We start from the raw sequence: 17,727 nt of genomic DNA, 5'->3' as shown, positions 1-17,727 counted from the left end.
CCGATCCTGTACGCGTGATATTGTAAGAATGTGAAAATTCCGGCGTTTTTCGTGCCTGACTCTCGCAGAGAGCAGGCCCTCAGTTCTCGTTCGACTAGCGATCCGAACACAGCGATTCTTGTGTTATCATTCAGCGTTGACGAAGCGTTAACGATCGTCAAACATAGTCGTGTATTATCAAAGTTATTAACATTTTATTAAAGACTTTGGATTTAATTGTTATTCGGAGCAGTTTTGTGTTTTTTATTCCTACACATCGACTTAATGCGCGGACTCTCCGAGACAGTGGCCGTAACCGGATATAAACTATATTAATTAATGTTTGATTCGCAGCACGTTAATTCGAGGGGCGTGTACATGTGAATTAATGGTCCTTCGAGCCGGATATGCGCCGAAAAAACTGTGTCTGCAGAGTGTCGTGTCAAGTCGCGTAGGCGTAAACTGTGTCCGCTCATTCTCGCGTCCCGCTGTTATCGGGATACGAAAAAACGATCCGTTGTTTAATTCAGCACTGAACTATACAACGAGGAATTTCGCGCCGGAAGTGCGCGCGCTATCTCTCTCGCTTTCTCTCTCTCGCACGGCGGGCGGTCTCACACGGCGAGCGGTCTCGCGCCAAATCCTACCCTCTCTCTCGCTCCAACGAAAGCGAGAGCCGGCCCTCGTGTTTTCGACGTTTCGCAGTGACCTTACTTTTTTTTCAAATTTCCGCTTTGGTCAGTGGCTATCCGTAGTGAAAGAATTCTACGCGCCGATTTGATATTAATACAATATCAGTACCGTTCATATCCGTGAATCATGTCGGATTTCGAGAACGGTCTCATCGCGATACGTGCGACCGTTCAATTTATGTCTCGGATAGCAGTGAATTATAAGAAGGCCGGCAAGGAGAAATTTACGATTACGAAGACTAAGCTTCGCATGGAGCAATTACGGGAGCACTGGCAAACTTGCTGTAAGCAGCACGTCGAGCTCCTGCAGGTCGCTGACAAAGACGATCTCCAACATGATTACTTCACTGACGACGAAATTAGCAAAGCTGAAGCGGTGTTCGAGGACTCGCAAGATTTCTTAGCAGGCCTACTCGACAAACAGGAGCTACGTACTCCATCTGACGCTGATCAGAGTTCTATCAGCGTCCATCACCCGTCTGGTCACGGGTCATCAGCCTTCGCGCTACCAAGGATCACCATTCCAGTTTTCAAGGGCGAAATGACCAAGTGGGAGAGCTTCCGAGACACCTTCCAGGCTTTAGTCGGCGCCCACGAAACTCTCTCGGACGCGCAGAAGCTACACTATTTGAAGTCGTTCATGGACGGGGATGCTGCGCTTCTGTTGAAGCACATCACGACTTCTGACTTGAACTACGCTGGAGCTTGGCAGATTTTGTTGGATGAGTATAACAACGCACGGTCTCTAGTCCATGCGCATATTCACGCGTTCGCGAGTCTCACTGTAATGAAGACCGAAAACGCTGCCGAATTAAAGCTGTTGCGCGATACTGTAACCGCGTCGTTATCGGCATTATCAAATTTAGGCCGAGATACCGATCAATGGGACGACTTGCTTGTGTACATCGTCACTCAAAAGTTCAGCTCGCGTACTCGTACCGAATGGAACTTGCGTTTAGGCGCGTCAACCGATTACCCTACATTTAAAACACTTCGCGAATTTATTACGGAACGTCTTCGCGGCTTATCTGATCTTGTGCCTCTTGTAACTAATTGCGCTACCGCCGGCTTGTCCGCGCGTTCCGATAAATCGAATAAAATCAAGGCAACGGTTCATAACACTACGGACCGTAAGTGTCCTTGCTGTCAGGGGAATCATTTCCTGTCATTTTGTCAGACTTTCCGAAAACGGTCGCTAGACCAACGCGGGCAGCTCGCTAGACAAGCTCGCGTCTGCTTCAATTGTTTAAGACCCGGGCATTTTCCGCTAAATTGTCCAAGTGAGAAGCGCTGTAACTCTTGTCAACGCGCTCACCATTCATTACTTCATCGCGACAACATCGGCGTAGCAATCGCCGACGCTACGGATCGAGAAGGTACGAAATCGCGACACGAATCCGCGGCAAATAAAGCGTGCGAAGCACAAGGCGCATTTAATGACGCCTCCACCAACGTAGCGACTAATTATACCGTATCTCTAGGTGCGCGATCTCAAGCTCCGATTCCCGTCCTTCTCGCTACCGCTCGGGTCCGACTTCACACGGTTGAAGGACGAACTGTACAGGCCCGCGCTCTCTTCGATCAAGGCTCGACATATAGCTTTATTTCGGAAGCTCTCGCACAGAGATTACGTCCGACGCGACGTCGCGCGAATTTACACATTACCGGTTTCGGGGAAGAATACTCTGGCATCGCGCGAGCACAAACGAGTCTTCTACTCGAATCGTGTCTCCGTCCTGGATCACGACTGCCGATTTCAGTATACATTTATCAAAAGATCACGGCTTACGCAGCTACTCAAGCGTTTTCCGTCGACGATTGGCCTCACCTGAAAGGCTTAGAACTCGCGGATCCCGATCCGTCAAATAAAGAAAATATTGAAGTATTAATCGGAGCCGACCTCTATGGTTCATTGCTACTCGGGCCAATCCAAAGGGGGCCTCCCGGTTCCCCTACGGCGCAGTTAACGTCGTTAGGTTGGATAGTTTCAGGCCCGGCAAAGTCATTGGATTTAGTATCGCTTCAGGAAGCGACGGTTATGTCTTGTGTGGCCGCTCCATCTCTAGACGAGCTCATTCAAAAATTTTGGGAAACGGAGGAGATTCCCTCTAAAATCATTTACTCTCCCGAAGAGGAGCTATGCGAAACGCATTTTAGTCAAACCCATTCGCGGAATGCGGACGGCCGTTATATTATTCGATTGCCATTCCGAAATAATCAGCCTCCCGTTCTGGGCGATAGTTATAATCTCGCCCAACGGTTGTATTCCAAAACGGAACGACGATTACTTCGCAATAGCGACCTTGCTGCGGAATACAATAAATTTCTCGCTGAATACGAAGTTTTAGGGCACATGGAACAGGTTCGCGATTCCACCTCGCGCCGTCGGCCTGTTTATCTCCCTCACCATCCCGTGATCCGGGAAAGCAGCTCGACAACCAAAGTGCGCGTTGTATTTAACGCTTCGAGTGTCACGTCCAACGGCTTTACTCTGAATGATTGCTTATTAGTTGGGCCTAAGCTTCAAAACGATCTCGGCGGAGTTTTGCTGAATTGGCGTTTCTATCGTTACGTCTATCTGGCGGACATTGAAAAAATGTTCTGTCAGATCCTAGTACACCCCGACGATGTAGATTACCAGAGAATCGTCTGGAGACCGAATCCGCAAAGTCCGGTCCTATCGTACCGTCTCCTCACGGTTACATACGGCACGGCTAGCGCACCGTATCTCGCGATCCGTGTTCGACATCAGCTTGCCGACGATGAGTCTCGTCGCTTTCCGCAAGCTGCAAAAATCCTTAAAAATTCGGCCTACGTGGACGATCTCTTATTTGGTGCGAATGACATCGCGTCCGCTATACAATTGCGCGCTCAGCTTAACGATTTGATGCACTCCGGCGGATTTCACTTGAGAAAATGGGCGGCTAACGATCCACAACTCTTGTCAATTATTCCATCCGGCGATCACGAGTTATCATGCGATCACGCATTTGAAGAAAATACAAGTCTAAAGGTCCTTGGCGTCGCTTGGCGCCCGACCGACGATGTATTCTTTTTTCGAACCACAGAATTCACGGAATCGCGAACCACGAAGCGGACCGTCCTATCATTTATCGCGCGGCTATTCGACCCCTTAGGTTGGGCGTCGCCCGTCGTAATTGTAGCGAAAATACTGATGCAGGATCTGTGGCTTCAAAAAATCGATTGGGATGAGATTATTCCCGCGTCACTTCTGCAAAGATGGCAAGATTACGTTAGCAGTCTTCCTAAGCTTTCTAATTGCCGTATGCCACGTTGGCTTAATACCTACGATCCCGATCACGCGGTGGAGATTCACGGATTCGCCGACGCGTCACAGCGTGCCTACGCTGCTGTCGTCTATTTACGGGTTCGCCACTCGCCTAATCGAATTTCGGTTTCGCTGCTCGCTGCCAAATCAAAAGTGGCGCCCTTAAAAACGATTGCCATTCCCCGCCTGGAACTTATGGCTATCGTACTCCTAGCACGTTTAATAAATCACGTTTTAGGCGTGCTCGAGAATCCGGATATACCGATTTACGGCTGGACAGATTCCACCGTCGCACTAGCGTGGGTCAGTCAACACCCCTCAAAATGGCGAACGTTCGTCGCTACGCGAGTCTCCGAGATTCAGACGAAATTACCGACAGCGAAGTGGCATCACGTGCCGACAATCAGCAACCCCGCGGATTGTGCTTCGCGCGGTATTTCGGTAGAGGAGTTTCGCGTCCACCCGCTGTGGTGGTCAGGCCCGGCCTGGCTAAAAGATCCTCCCGTCTCTTGGCCAGAGAGAAAAAAATTGCAGGACAAATTATCGGACGAAATAGAGTCAAACGTGAATGCCGAAGTTCGCGTCGCTACCGTAGATAATTCAAAGTCCGCTCCGGCAGCGGATATATTCAATATCCACGAAAATTTTACGTCGTGGGGAAAATTGCTTCGCGTCACAGGTCACGTGTTTCGTCTCTTTAGAACGCATAAAACCAGCAACAAAGCGAGCGAAATGGCGGCCGGGGTATTGACGAGCCTTGATGTCAAGAGAGCGCGGATCTTCTGGATCCAACGATTACAAGCCCTAAGCTTCAATGCCGAACTCATCGCGTTGCGTGGGAATTCTCCGCTAAGCAAATCGAGTCCTCTGCGTTCGCTAACGCCGTTTCTTGACGAAAACGGCATTATTCGGCTTGGCGGGAGACTCCGCCACTCCTTACTCTCATACGATGAGAGATTTCCGGTGATCCTTCCGCGTCACCGCATTACCGAATTAATTGTCGATCAAGCTCACTTGCGATCCTCGCACGGAGGTCCGCAACTTACTCTACGCGTATTACGTCAAAATTTCTGGATTCTTGGTGCGAGATCTCTTGTCAAATTCCGAATAAGAAAATGTATGACATGCATACGCGAAAGCGCGAGGACCGCAAGTCAGCTCATGGGCGATCTACCGTCACCGCGAGTGACGCCATCGCCCACCTTTTCCCACTGCGGAATAGATTATGCCGGCCCCTTACAAATCATACCGTATGTCGGTCGCGGTCAGACCTCGCGGAAATATTACGTCTGCATTTTCGTATGTCTCGCAACTCGTGCGATTCATTTAGAGTATGTCTCTGATTACTCATCGGAGGGCTTTCTTGCGGCCTTTCGAAGATTCGTTAGTCGACGTGGACTTCCATCCGATGTCTATAGCGACAATGGTACGAATTTTGTAGGGGCCGACCGTGAGTTGCGACTCGCATTTATAAAAACATGTAAAGATCGCGCCGTCCACGATCACCTTGTCACTGACGGTGTACAGTGGCACTTTATACCCGCGGCGTCTCCACATTTCGGGGGACTCTGGGAGGCGGGAGTAAAGAGTTTTAAATATCATTTAAAGCGCGTTATCGGAGGTCATACTCTGTCGCAGTTGGAATTCGCGACTCTTTTGTGCCAAATCGAAGCCTGCCTTAACTCCCGTCCTCTCGCCGCATTGACAAGCGATCCGGACTCCTTCGAGGCGCTCACACCGGGGCACTTCCTGATAGGTCGCCCCCTTTTGAGTGCACCGGGAGAGTCTGTCTTAGAAATTAATGAGAATCGTTTGTCAAGATGGCAAAGGGTGCAGGCCATGCACGAACAATTTTGGAAAGCATGGTCTTCTGATTACTTGCACACGCTTCATCAGAGGCAGAAATGGCGAACGGTAGAACCACCGATTAAAATTAACGACCTCGTAATAATAAAAAACCCTCTGCTTCCCCCCGCTAAATGGGACATGGCCAGAGTCATCGAGACACACCCTGGCCCAGATGGTCACACGCGCGTCGTGACCGTTCGCACCGCGTCTTCAACGCTTAAGCGCCCGATTACTAAAATCTGCCCACTTATTAGAACAGACGAGTAACTGTCTCTTACTCATTGTAAAGATCTGTCAAACATTCCGTCTGCTATCGTTCTATTAAAATTTTAACATACTAGAATTTGTTCATCAGTCCGTTTCGTAGTTTGTACGAGGCGGGCGGTATGTTCAGAAATCAAATTGTATTTTTCGGCATGTAGGCTGATTGTGTTTGACCACGAGTTGTTTGTTCGATATCCATTCAAGAATCACGTTATGATTTCGGTATCGATACAGATTATACACGTGATCATCCGATCCTGTACGCGTGATATTGTAAGAATGTGAAAATTCCGGCGTTTTTCGTGCCTGACTCTCGCAGAGAGCAGGCCCTCAGTTCTCGTTCGACTAGCGATCCGAACACAGCGATTCTTGTGTTATCATTCAGCGTTGACGAAACGTTAACGATCGTCAAACATAGTCGTGTATTATCAAAGTTATTAACATTTTATTAAAGACTTTGGATTTAATTGTTATTCGGAGCAGTTTTGTGTTTTTTATTCCTACACATCGATTTAATGCGCGGACTCTCCGAGACAGTGGCCGTAACCGGATATAAACTATATTAATTAATGTTTGATTCGCAGCACGTTAATTCGAGGGGCGTGTACAACAGTTTTGATATATACTGCAGACTAAGAAGGGACTACAAGAGAGAGATTGGAAAGGCAAAAAAGGACTCGTAGAATGATTTCGTGAACCGGAACACTACGAAAATCCCTTGGGGACTGGCATACAAGCTAATAATGGGAAAGATTAAAAATAGTAATATCCTAAGTAATATCTTAAGATTAAATTAGGTAGCGATTTTACAACTGATTGGACTTTATCGGCGAAGTGACTTTTGGAAACATTAATGCCGGATGGAAAGGAAAGTACAGAAGCAGAGGATTCACAAAACATCAAGAACAGATATAGCGAATACTTAAACTACAATATGGAACAGGAAATAAGAATGGACGAAATAGATGAAGCAATTAAAAGAACAAAGAAGAAAAAAGTTCCTGGTCCGGATAAAATAACAGCGGAAATATTAAAAATAGTTTGGAAGGCAACACCAAACGCACTTTACTCACTCTTCAACACATGCTTTGATAAAAACAGCTTTCCAAAGCAATGGAAACAGGCGGATTTAAAACTGCTGCTCAAAAGCCCTGAAAAGGATCCGAGCGATCCTAAATCGTACAGGCCAATCTCACTGTTGTCATTTGTTGGGAAAATGTTCGAAAGAATCATGGTACAACGTTTCAAAGTAATTTACGAAAGTCTAGAAATGTGCTCCGACAATCAATATGGCTTCATAAAGGGACGATCAACGGAGGACGCAATATGCAGAGCGGTCAGCAGCGTGAAATCGGCCGAATCAAAGTACGTAATGGGCATATTTGTCGATATAAGTAGAGCATTCGACAATCTTTCTTGGATTGGGATTTTGGACAGGATTAGGAGTGTGCACTGCACAAGGAAATTGTTTGAGGTGTTCATGGATTACTTCTCGAATCGAGAGGTACAATTGGCAAGCCGGGAGAGTGAATTGGGGGTATCCAAGCTCCTGAGTAAGGGGTGTCCTCAGGGTTCCATTTTTGGGCCCACAGCATGGAACATAGTTATGGACCAATTATTAGTGGAACAAAAAACTGAAGCTGAAACGAGATCTGAATACATAGCATATGCGGATGATATTCTAATCCTAGTGCCAGGAAAATCCAGGAAACAATTAGAGGAAGAGGCGCAGAAAGAAATAAACAGGATAATGAAATGGAGTACGGATAGCGGTTTACAAATATAGGAAAATAAAACAAGGGCTGTGTTATTAAAAGGGAATTTGGATGCTGAAAGGAAGCCCAGAGTCTTCTTAGGGCAAAAAAAGATAAAATTTTGTACAGAAATAAAGTATCTCGGAGTATACATGGATGAAAAGTTATCGTTTTTGCCGCATATAAGATATACTAAGGAGAAAGTCAGGAAAATATTCGCTAAAATTAAAAGAGTCAATAGAAGTAGATGGAGAATAGGAAGAGGATGTTTAAAACTGTTAAATAAATCTCTTTTACTGCCAATTATGCTATATGCTGTGGGGGCTTGGTATCTAAGAGCCACTCACTCTCACACTAGAAGGCAATTGGACGCTGCCCAGCGCTTTGTTATATTAGCAATTAATAATATCTGCAGAACAACATCAACTGAAGCACTACAAACTCTGACTGGTACTTTATCTATTGACTTGCAAGCTGTTAAAGACGCTGCATTTTATAATATTAAGAAAAATAAAAATTTTATTTATGATAACATGGAAATAAAAACGACTTTTGAAGAAAGAACAAAGGAGTACATAAAAACATTAAAGTCCCAAGTTGTTAAAAAGTTAGAAGAAACGTGGCAACACAGATGGAAAAATTCGCTCAAGGGCCGTATTACATATACCTATATTCCCAATGTGACATTCGTGGGAAAAAATCCCTGGTTCGTTCCAAATCAGAAGATGTTCTCCATACTATCTAGTCACGGTTCTACAAACGATAGACTATTCAGATTGGGGTGAAGTTCAACACCATCCTGTCCCTATTGCGATGATGAGGAGACAGTATATCATATTATCTTCTCTTGTATAAAATATGAACATTTAAGAAACGAACGAATTAGGGAATTGAGAAATGAATGTCTTTCTGATATGGAAAGACTTATTAAAACGAAAGAAAGTTACAAAGAATTTGTTGTTTTTATTGAAAAAACATATGAAATAAGGAAATGGTTTCGCTGAGTAGAATGGCTCGCCTCCACGTGGCGGGGATGGAAACGTTAGTACGAATTACTGACGGCTAAGAAGCCAATAATGAACTTAATAAATTTCTATAAAGAAATAAACTTATACATAACCACTTGAACATATACGATCACATTATGTGAACGAGTTAGATGAATACAATTAAGCATTAGATAAAACAAGCGGATATGATATAACATTGGGAGCCGCGAAATGAAGGGTGCAACAAATAATAAATAATAAATGTCCCTATCTACTGTCTAGCGAAACCACTGCCAAGGGAACGGGCTTGGAAAAATTAGCGGGGAAAGAAGACCCTGCTGAGCTTGACTCTAGTCTGGCACTGTAAGGAGACATGAGAGGTGTAGCATAAGTGGGAGATGGCAACATCGCCGGTGAAATACCACTACTTTCATCGTTTCCTTACTTACTCGGTTAGGCGGAGCGCGTGCCCCGAGGGCTTCGCGCCCCGGCGGTCACTGTGTTCTAGAGCCAAGCGTGTCAGTTTGGCGTGAGGCCTCGGCCGATTGCCTTTAATACTCCCGCGTGATCCGATTCGAGGACACTGCCAGGCGGGGAGTTTGACTGGGGCGGTACATCTGTCAAAGAATAACGCAGGTGTCCTAAGCAGCTCAGCGAGGACAGAAACCTCGCGTAGAGCAAAAGGGCAAAAGCTGGCTTGATCTCGATGTTCAGTACGCATAGAGACTGCGAAAGCACGGCCTATCGATCCTTTTGGCTTGAAGAGTTTTCAGCAAGAGGTGTCAGAAAAGTTACCACAGGGATAAAAGGCTTGTGGCGGCCAAGCGTTCATAGCGACGTCGCTTTTTTGATCCTTCGATGTTGGCTCTTCCTATCATTGCGAAGCAGAATTCGCCAAGCGTCGGATTGTTCACCCGCCAACAGGGAACGTGAGGGGTTTAGACCGTCGTGAGACAGGTTAGTTTTACCCTACTGATGACTAGTCATTGCGATAGTAATCCTGCTCAGTACGAGAGGAACCGCAGGTTCGGACATTTGGTTCACGCACTCGGTCGAGCGGCCGATGGTGCGAAGCTACCATCCGTGGGATTATGCCTGAACGCCTCTAAAGCCGTATCCTCTCCAGTCGAAGGTGGCAATGATATCTCTCGTGAGTCGAAAGGCGCAATGTGTCAAAACAATGTGACACTACTAGGCGGCCGGTCCTCGGGCCGGTCGTCGTACGAGCCCGGTTTGCCGTACGGCGCCATCGCCCGTCGCCGGGATCTCACCGCTACGACGGCACGGCGTCTAACGGTCGATCATGGGTTTCGCAAGTTTGATGTCGAGACTCGGAATCGTCTGTAGACGACTTAGGTACCTGGCGGGATGTTGTACTCGGTAGAGCAGTTACCACGCAGCGATCTGTTGAGACTCAGCCCTCGGCTTGGGGATTCGTCTTGTCGGTTAGACGAGACTCCACACGTTCGACGGCGAAAGCAACACGCCGCGAACGGACTTGGAAAAATTTCTCGCTCGCCGGCGAAAGCAACACGCCGCGAACGGACTTGGAAAAATTTCTTGCTCGCCGGCGAAAGCAACACGCCGCGAACGGACTTGGAAAAATTTCTCGCTCGCCGGCGAAAGCAACACGCCGCAAACGGACTTCTCGCTCGCCGGCGAAAGCAACACGCCGCGAACGGACTTGGAAGAATTTCTCGCTCGCCCGGCGAAAGCAACACGCCGCGAGCGAACTTGGAAGAATTTGTCGCTCGTCCGGCGAAAGCAACACGCCGCGAGCGAACTTGAAAAAAGCGGCTTGTGCGGCCGGAGGTGTCGCCCGCCAACAAAAGCAACACGCCGCGATCGGACTTGGGGTACGGGCGGCGCGTGCCGCCGGAGGTGTCGCCTGCCAACGAATGCAACACGCCGCGATCGGACTTGGGGTACAAGCGGCGCGTGCCGCCGGAGGTGTCGCCCGCCAACGAAAGCAACACGCCGCGATCGGAGTTGGGGCACGGGCGGCGCGTGCCGCCGGAGGTGTTGCCCGCTTACAAAAGCAACACGCCGCGATCGGACTTTGGTACGGGCAACGGTTGCGGCCGGAGGTGTCGCCCGCTAACCAAGGCAACACGCCGCTATCGGGCCTGGAAAAATTTCTCGCTTCGCTTGCCGGCGAGAGCAACGCGCCGCGAGCGAACTTGCGCCTGTTCCCGAGTTCTCGCTTGTACCGCTAACGAGCGAGCTAAATGAGATTAATTAAATGAGGACGCATCGGAAAGTTTATTCGTGCAAACACTCCGGCTTCGCTTATCGGCATCCTGCCTGCATTCGTCCACGTATCGGTCGTAGAATCTCGAAGATTGTGCATCCGACGAGTGGTAGCCGGAAATTAGCAGATATCGTAATAATCGTTTTGCGCGGTCGTGCGGAGCGTCGAAAAGTACGAAACCTTTGTCCGAAACGTATTTCCGTATCGTAGTATTATCTCCTCGTAGCGGCGCTACTCGCCGTCAAGTGCCCCGGAGGTACCGCCGGCGGGCGACGGACTTGGTGAAATTATTCGGTCGTCCGGAGGTGTCGCCCGTCCCGGAGGTGCCGTCCGTCCCCAAGTTGACGCCGGCCGTTATGTGGTGCCGCACGTATAATCACGCCCGTAACGAGCTGCCGCGCGCGTGATTTCGCATCGGGCGAGTGTTCCGTACCGTAATCGCGGTCACCGCAGCTTGCGTGTTGCGTATCATCCGTAATAATTCGAAATATATGTCTCCGACACGTGGGTTTGAGACACGTTTCGAGTTAGTAATCGGACAGCGCCCTCATGTCGAGCGAGCGCCGAATAGTAAGTAACTTTCGTCCGAAACGTTTTTACGTAGCTCTCCTCGTTGCGGCGCCGTAAATCGTCGTTAAGTGTTCCGGAGGTACCGCCGGCGGTCGTCTGACTTCGAGAGATCATTCGGTCGTCCGGAGGTGCCGCCCGTCCCGGAGGTGTCGCCGGTCGGCCGTAGTTCCCGGAGGTGTCGCCCGGCCCGGAGGTGTCGCCCGGCCCGGAGGTGCCGCCCGACCCGGAGGTGCCGCCCGGCCCGGAGGTACCGTCGGTGCTTATACCTTATTGTCCCGGCATTTCGTTTGTTTCCTTCTTAATTAATGCTAATTATCGTTGTTTATCGTGATAATATTTTATCGTACAATAGGACTTTTCGATCGTTCGCTCTCCGCGACAATGTCTCGATTGAACGCGCCTTTCGACGCTCGCGCTCGCATACGGCCGTAAGTAGGACCGTGCGTCGCCGACCGCCTGGCCGGCCGGTTGGGTACTATAAGAGATACGTCGCGCTCGGCGCGTCGAACGAGTCGAGCGAGTCCGGACGAGTCGTAAACGTACTTTCTCGAGTCTCTCGCCACTCCGGCGTGTTTCGACCGCTCTCCGTACCGTCGCCGACCGCTTGGCCGGTCGGTTGGGTACTATAAGAGGTAGGAGAGATTAATATTGTACGTGTCGCGCTCTCGACGTTGACAAGAGGGGTACGGACTTGGCCCCGTCCCCGGTCCGGCCCGCTGTTGGTTACAGTACGGAAACCTTCGACAGGTGGAAGTTCCCGCGGTCTCGCGGGGGGACCGATACCGGTCGGCGAGCTATGTTTTGGGTATCTTAGGCCCCCGTTTTGAAAACGGAAAAGGAGTTAAAGTAGCGAGTTTTTGGGATTTGGCGCGAGAAACCTAAAGGCGAAATAAAAGTGAAGGGGGGCCCTGGCCGTCGACCTAGGGAGGGGGGCCGCGTGCGAGCGGCCTCGCACCCCCGGGGCTTTCCGTTCATCGGAAAAAGAGGCCACCCAGAGGTACACGGGGACCCGAAAGTGGTGAACTTGCTGGTCGGAGAAGCGGGGGAAACCCCTGAGGAGGTCCTGCGATTCTGACGTGCAAATGACGTCGAAAAGGGTATAGGGGGCGGGAAAAATAACGAACCCTCTGAGCTGGTTTCCAATTTTCCCGGAGGTGGGAGCGGGGCTGGCGAGGGGGCCCTGGGCGAGGTGAAGGTCGGCGTTCTCGCGCCGGTCCCGGGTCCGAGTCGCCCCGTGCCTTGGTCCCGCGGATCTTCCTTGCTGCGAGGTTCCCGTGCGGCGCAGCCGTTGTGGTGCCCCTTTTCGGCCCCATTAACGCTCAGCTCAGAACGGGCAGGACTGGGGAATGACGTCTAATTAAACAAAGCATGGATGGCCCTCGGGGTGTTGACGCAATGGTTTTCCATCCCTTGAATGTCAACGTGAAGAAATTCAAGCAAGCGGGGGTAAACGGGCCCCTAGTTAAAGGGATGGTTGCCTGGCGTACGTAATACGCGGTATGTGCGTTTAAAGGGGGAAAATCCCGGGTGGTTTCCCGATTCTAGGGAAAAGGGGGGAGAACCGCGATGTAGCCCCCGGACCGCTGGGGGCGTTTATTTGGGGGGCAAACCCCCCCCCAGACCCCCCGGTGGGGTTAAAACCCCGATCTTTTAAAGGACCCCAAAGCCTCGTATTAATATGACGTGCATAAAGGATTAACGAGTTCCCACTGCCCCTATTACTAGTTCCTTCCCTCCCTTTCCAAAAACTTCCAAACCCAAAGGGTTAGAGCGTGTGTCCGGGCCCGGGAAAAAAGGAAGGGGCCCCCCCGTGGTCCCCGTGGGCGCGGCGGGCGAGATGGGGGACCGTACCACCCAAACACGAATAGGCTAACGGCGCAAAGGTGGTCCTGGGGAGGAAAAATCGTGGAGGAGGGAGGGCCGTCGCCCGGGGCTAAAAACTGCCCATCCGAGGCGTCTGATTTTTATCCCTTTCTGGGGCGGTTTTGGGGACGGTGGGTAGCATTTTTTTTTTTTTTTTTTTTTTTTTTGGGTATCCCCGTAGGGGCGAGGCAGCCGGAGTCTGTTGTTTTTCGTGGCAACAGTCTTACAATAACGTCCCTTCTATGTTAGGAAACCGGCCAAAGGGAACGGACTTGGAAAAATTAGCGGGGAAAGAAGACCTGTTGAGCTTGACTCTAGTCTGGCACGTAAGGAGACATGAGAGGTGTAGCATAAGTGGGAGATGGCAACATCGCCGGTAAAAACCACTACTTTCATCGTTTCCTTACTAACGGTTAGCGCGGAGCGCGTGCCCGAGGGTTTCTGCGCCCCGGCGGTCACGGGTTTTCTAAAACCCAAAGGGTTTGTAAGAGTGGCGTGAGGCCTCGGCCGATCGCCGTTAATACTCCCGCGGATCCGATTCGAGGCCCACTGCCAGGGGGGGGGGAAGTTGACTGGGGCGGTACATCTGTCAAAGAAAAAACGCAGGGGTCCTAAGGCCAGCTCAGCGAGGACAGAACCCCGCGAGAGCAAAAGGAAAAGCTGGTTGATCTCGATGTTCAGTACGCATAGAGACTGCGAAAGACGGCCACGCCTTTTGGCTTGAAGATTTTTCAGCAAGAGTGTAGAAAAGTTACCACAGGGATAACGGCTTGTGGCGGCCAAGCGTTCATAGCGACGTCGCTTATTGATCCTTCGATGTCGGGTTCTTCTTATCATTGCGAAGCAGAATTCGCCAAGGTCGGTTTGTTCACACCGCCAACAGGGAACGGGGGAGCTGGGTTTAGACCGTCGTGATACAGGTTAGTTTACCCAAACTGAGGGATAGTCATTGCAATAGTAATCCTGCTCAGTACGAGAGGAACCGCAGGTTCGGACATTTGATTCCCCGCACTCGGTCGAGCGGCCGGTGGTGCGAAGTACCATTCCGTGGGATTTATGCTGAAGCCTCTAAGGCCGTATCCTCTCTAGCGAAGGTGGCAATGATATCTCTAGGAGTCTCGTGAGGTCGAAAGCTCAAAACAATGGACACTACTAGGGGGCCCGGTCCTCGGGGGGTCGTCGCACGAGCCCGGTTGCCGTACGGCGCCATCGCCCGTCGTCGGAATCTCACCGCTACGACGGCACGGGGTCTAACGGTCGATCAGGGTTTCGCAAGTTCGAGTCGAGACTCGGACTCGTCTGTAGACGATTTAGGTCCCTGGCGGGGGTGTTGTACTCGGTTTAGAGCATTTTAACCACGCTGCGATCTGTTGAGACTCAGCCCTCGGCTTGGGGATTGTCTTGTGGGTTTTAGACGAGACCCCACACGTTCGACGGCGAAAGAAACACGCCGCGAACGGATTGGATGATTTCTCACTCGCCGGCAAAAGAAACCCACGCCGCAAACGGATTTGGGAAAAAATTTCTCGCCGCCGGCGAAAGCAACATGCGCGAACGGACTTGGGTTGAATTTCTCGCTCGCCGGCGAAAGCAACACGCCGCGAACGGATTGGAAAAATTTCCCCGCTCGCCGGCGAAAACAACACGCCGCAAACGGACTTGGGGATGGAATTTTCTTGCCGCCGGCGAAAGCAACACGCCGCGAACGGACTTGGAAGAAATTTCTCGCTCGCGGCGAAAGCAACACCCCGCAAACGGACTTGGATAAATTTCTCGCTCCCCGGCGAAAGAAAACACGCCGCGAGCGAACTTGGAAGAATTTGTCGCTCGCCCGGCGAAAGCAACACGCGCAAGCAAACTTGGAAAAAGCGGCTTGTGCGGCCGGAGGTGTTCGCCGCCAACGAAAGCAACACGCGCGATCGGACTTGGGTAACGGGCGGCGCGTGCCGCGGAGTGTCGCCCGCCAACGAAAGCAACACGCCGCGAATGGACTGGAAGAATTTGTCGCTCGCCGGCGAAAAGCAACACGCCGCGAAACGGACTTGGAAGAATTTCTCGCTCGCCCGGCGAAAACAACACGCCGCGAACGGATTGGAAGAATTTCTCGCTCGCCCGGCGAAAGCAACACGCCGCGAACGGACTTGGATGAATTTCTCGCTCGCCCGGCGAAAGCAACACGCCGCGAACGGACTTGGAAGAATTGTCGCTCGCCCGGCGAAAAGCAACACGCCGCGAGCAATCTTGGAAAAAGCGGTTTTTGCGGCCGAAGGTGTCGCCCGCCAACGAAAGCAACACGCCGCGATCGGACTTGGGTTACGGGCGGCGCGTGCAGCCGGAGGTGTCGCCCCCCAACGAAAGCAACACGCCGCGATCGGATTGGAGAATTTCTCGCTCGCCGGCGAAAGCAACACCCGCAAAACGGATTTGGAAGAATTTTGCTCGCCGGCGATTGCAAAACCTGCGAACGGATTTGGATAAATTTCTCGCTCGCCTGGCGATATCAAACACGCCGCGAACGGACTTGGAAAGAATTTCTCGCTCGCCCGGCGAAAGCAACACGCCGCGAGCGAACTTGGAGGAATTTGTCGCTCGCCCGGCAAAAGGAAAACACGCCGCGAGCGAACTTGGAAAAAGCGGCTTGTGCGGCCGGAGGTGCCCGCCCGCCAATGAAAGCAACACGCCCGATCGGACTTGGGTTACGGGCGGCGCGTGCGCCGGAGGTGTCGCCCGCCAACGAAGCAACACGCCGCGATCGGATTTGGGTTACGAGCGGCGCATGCCGCCGGAGGTGTCGCCCGCCAACGAAAGCAACACGCCGCGATCGTACTTGGTTAGGGCGGCGCGTGCCGCCGGAGGTGTCGCCCGCTAATCAAGGCAACACGCCGCATCGGGCCTGGAAAAATTTCTTGCTCGCCGGCGGAGAAACGCGTCGCGAGCGAACTTGCGCCTGTTCCCGAGTTCTTAATTAATGCTAATTATCGTTGTTGACATTCGCCATACGGCTATCGTGATAATATTTTATCGTACAATAGGACTTTTCGATCGTTCGCTCTCCGCGACAATGTCTCGATTGAACGCGCCTTTCGGCGCTCGCGCTCGCATACGGCCGTGCGTAGGACCGTGCGTCGCCGACCGCCTGGCCGGCCGGTTGGGTACTATAAGAGATACGTCGCGCTCGGCGCGTCGAACGAGTCGAGCGAGTCCGGACGAGTCGTAAACGTACTTTCTCGAGTCTCTCGCCACTCCGGCGTGTTTCGACCGCTCTCCGTACCGTCGCCGACCGCTTGGCCGGTCGGTTGGGTACTATAAAGGGTAGGAGAGATTAATATTGTACGTGTCGCGCTCTCGACGTTGACAAACGAAGAATCGCCCGAACGGGTCGAGAACGGATTTTGTCGAGTCGCGACTCTGACACGGAGAGAACATTTATATAAAATGTTTGATTTGGAAACCACGAATATATAAAATAATATACGATCGTCGCAGAACGCGCCGCCGCCAAGTCTTCTCATGCTTGGAGGTTGCGTGTCTCGCGAGAACGTACGTTCGACTCTCGCGTCGTCTCGTATTCCTCTTCGCCGGGGATTACGGTGCGGCTCTTCTCGTTCGTCGCCGAACGCGCGCAAAATTAACGCACACTTATTTATTACGAGCACAGCATTGCCACGAGTCGGTGTCGCAAGACCGAATGGCTCTTATGTGGCGCGCACGCCTCTAGTGTGTTGGCCGCGCGGTTCCCTCTCGTTTCGTACGCAGCAGCGGAATCGTCGCGCTTACCGAGCATTACTCCACGGATACGAGTTTGCGGGAAGAGTTGCTTCTTCCCGCTCGCTTTGTACGCCGTAGCGAAATCTTATTGCTGGTCGTGTGCGGTTAAACGCGTACGAACCAGACAGAACAGTCCTCGACGTCTAAGCATCGCCATCGTCGATCTAGCGTCAGGGTGAATCGCGCGGTCTCTCGAGACCGCGCATCATAACATTTGGGAGAATAAGAACACGAGTATTTTGATCTTGTGGATTTTTGAACGGAGAGGAGGAGGAAGAAGAGAGAGGCGGCGGCGTCGGGGGTTTACTCTCGCCTCCGTCGTTCTCTCGTACGCTTTACATAATAGCGTTAAACACAGCAGAGTGTCGCCGACCGGCTGAGCAAGACCGGCGGCAAATAAAATGGCACATACGAGCGTGTCGCGCGCGCGTCGGTGTTTCGGCATCGAACGCGCGCGCGC

General features: G+C 51.3%; 1 protein-coding gene and 2 pseudogenes across 1 annotated transcript; all 3 read left to right on the top strand.

Annotated features, from left to right (window-relative positions):
- Nucleotides 1–798: 798 nt before the first annotated feature.
- Nucleotides 799–6,075, top strand: LOC114932870 (uncharacterized). The gene has a single exon (XM_029305282.2). The coding sequence runs from the start codon at nt 799–801 to the stop codon at nt 6,073–6,075; it is 5,277 nt and encodes a 1,758-aa protein (XP_029161115.2).
- A 2,260-nt stretch (nt 6,076–8,335) lies between these two features.
- On the top strand, nt 8,336–10,253 carry LOC146720650 (large subunit ribosomal RNA; annotated as a pseudogene).
- A 3,522-nt stretch (nt 10,254–13,775) lies between these two features.
- On the top strand, nt 13,776–14,898 carry LOC146720649 (large subunit ribosomal RNA; annotated as a pseudogene).
- The last annotated feature ends 2,829 nt before the right edge of the window (nt 14,899–17,727 follow it).

This window comes from Nylanderia fulva, unplaced genomic scaffold, assembly GCF_048542155.1.
Source record: "Nylanderia fulva isolate GAGA-0341 unplaced genomic scaffold, ASM4854215v1 Scaffold643, whole genome shotgun sequence".
Taxonomy (NCBI): Eukaryota; Metazoa; Arthropoda; class Insecta; order Hymenoptera; family Formicidae; genus Nylanderia; species Nylanderia fulva.
This window is presented reverse-complemented; position numbering and strand designations above follow the sequence as displayed.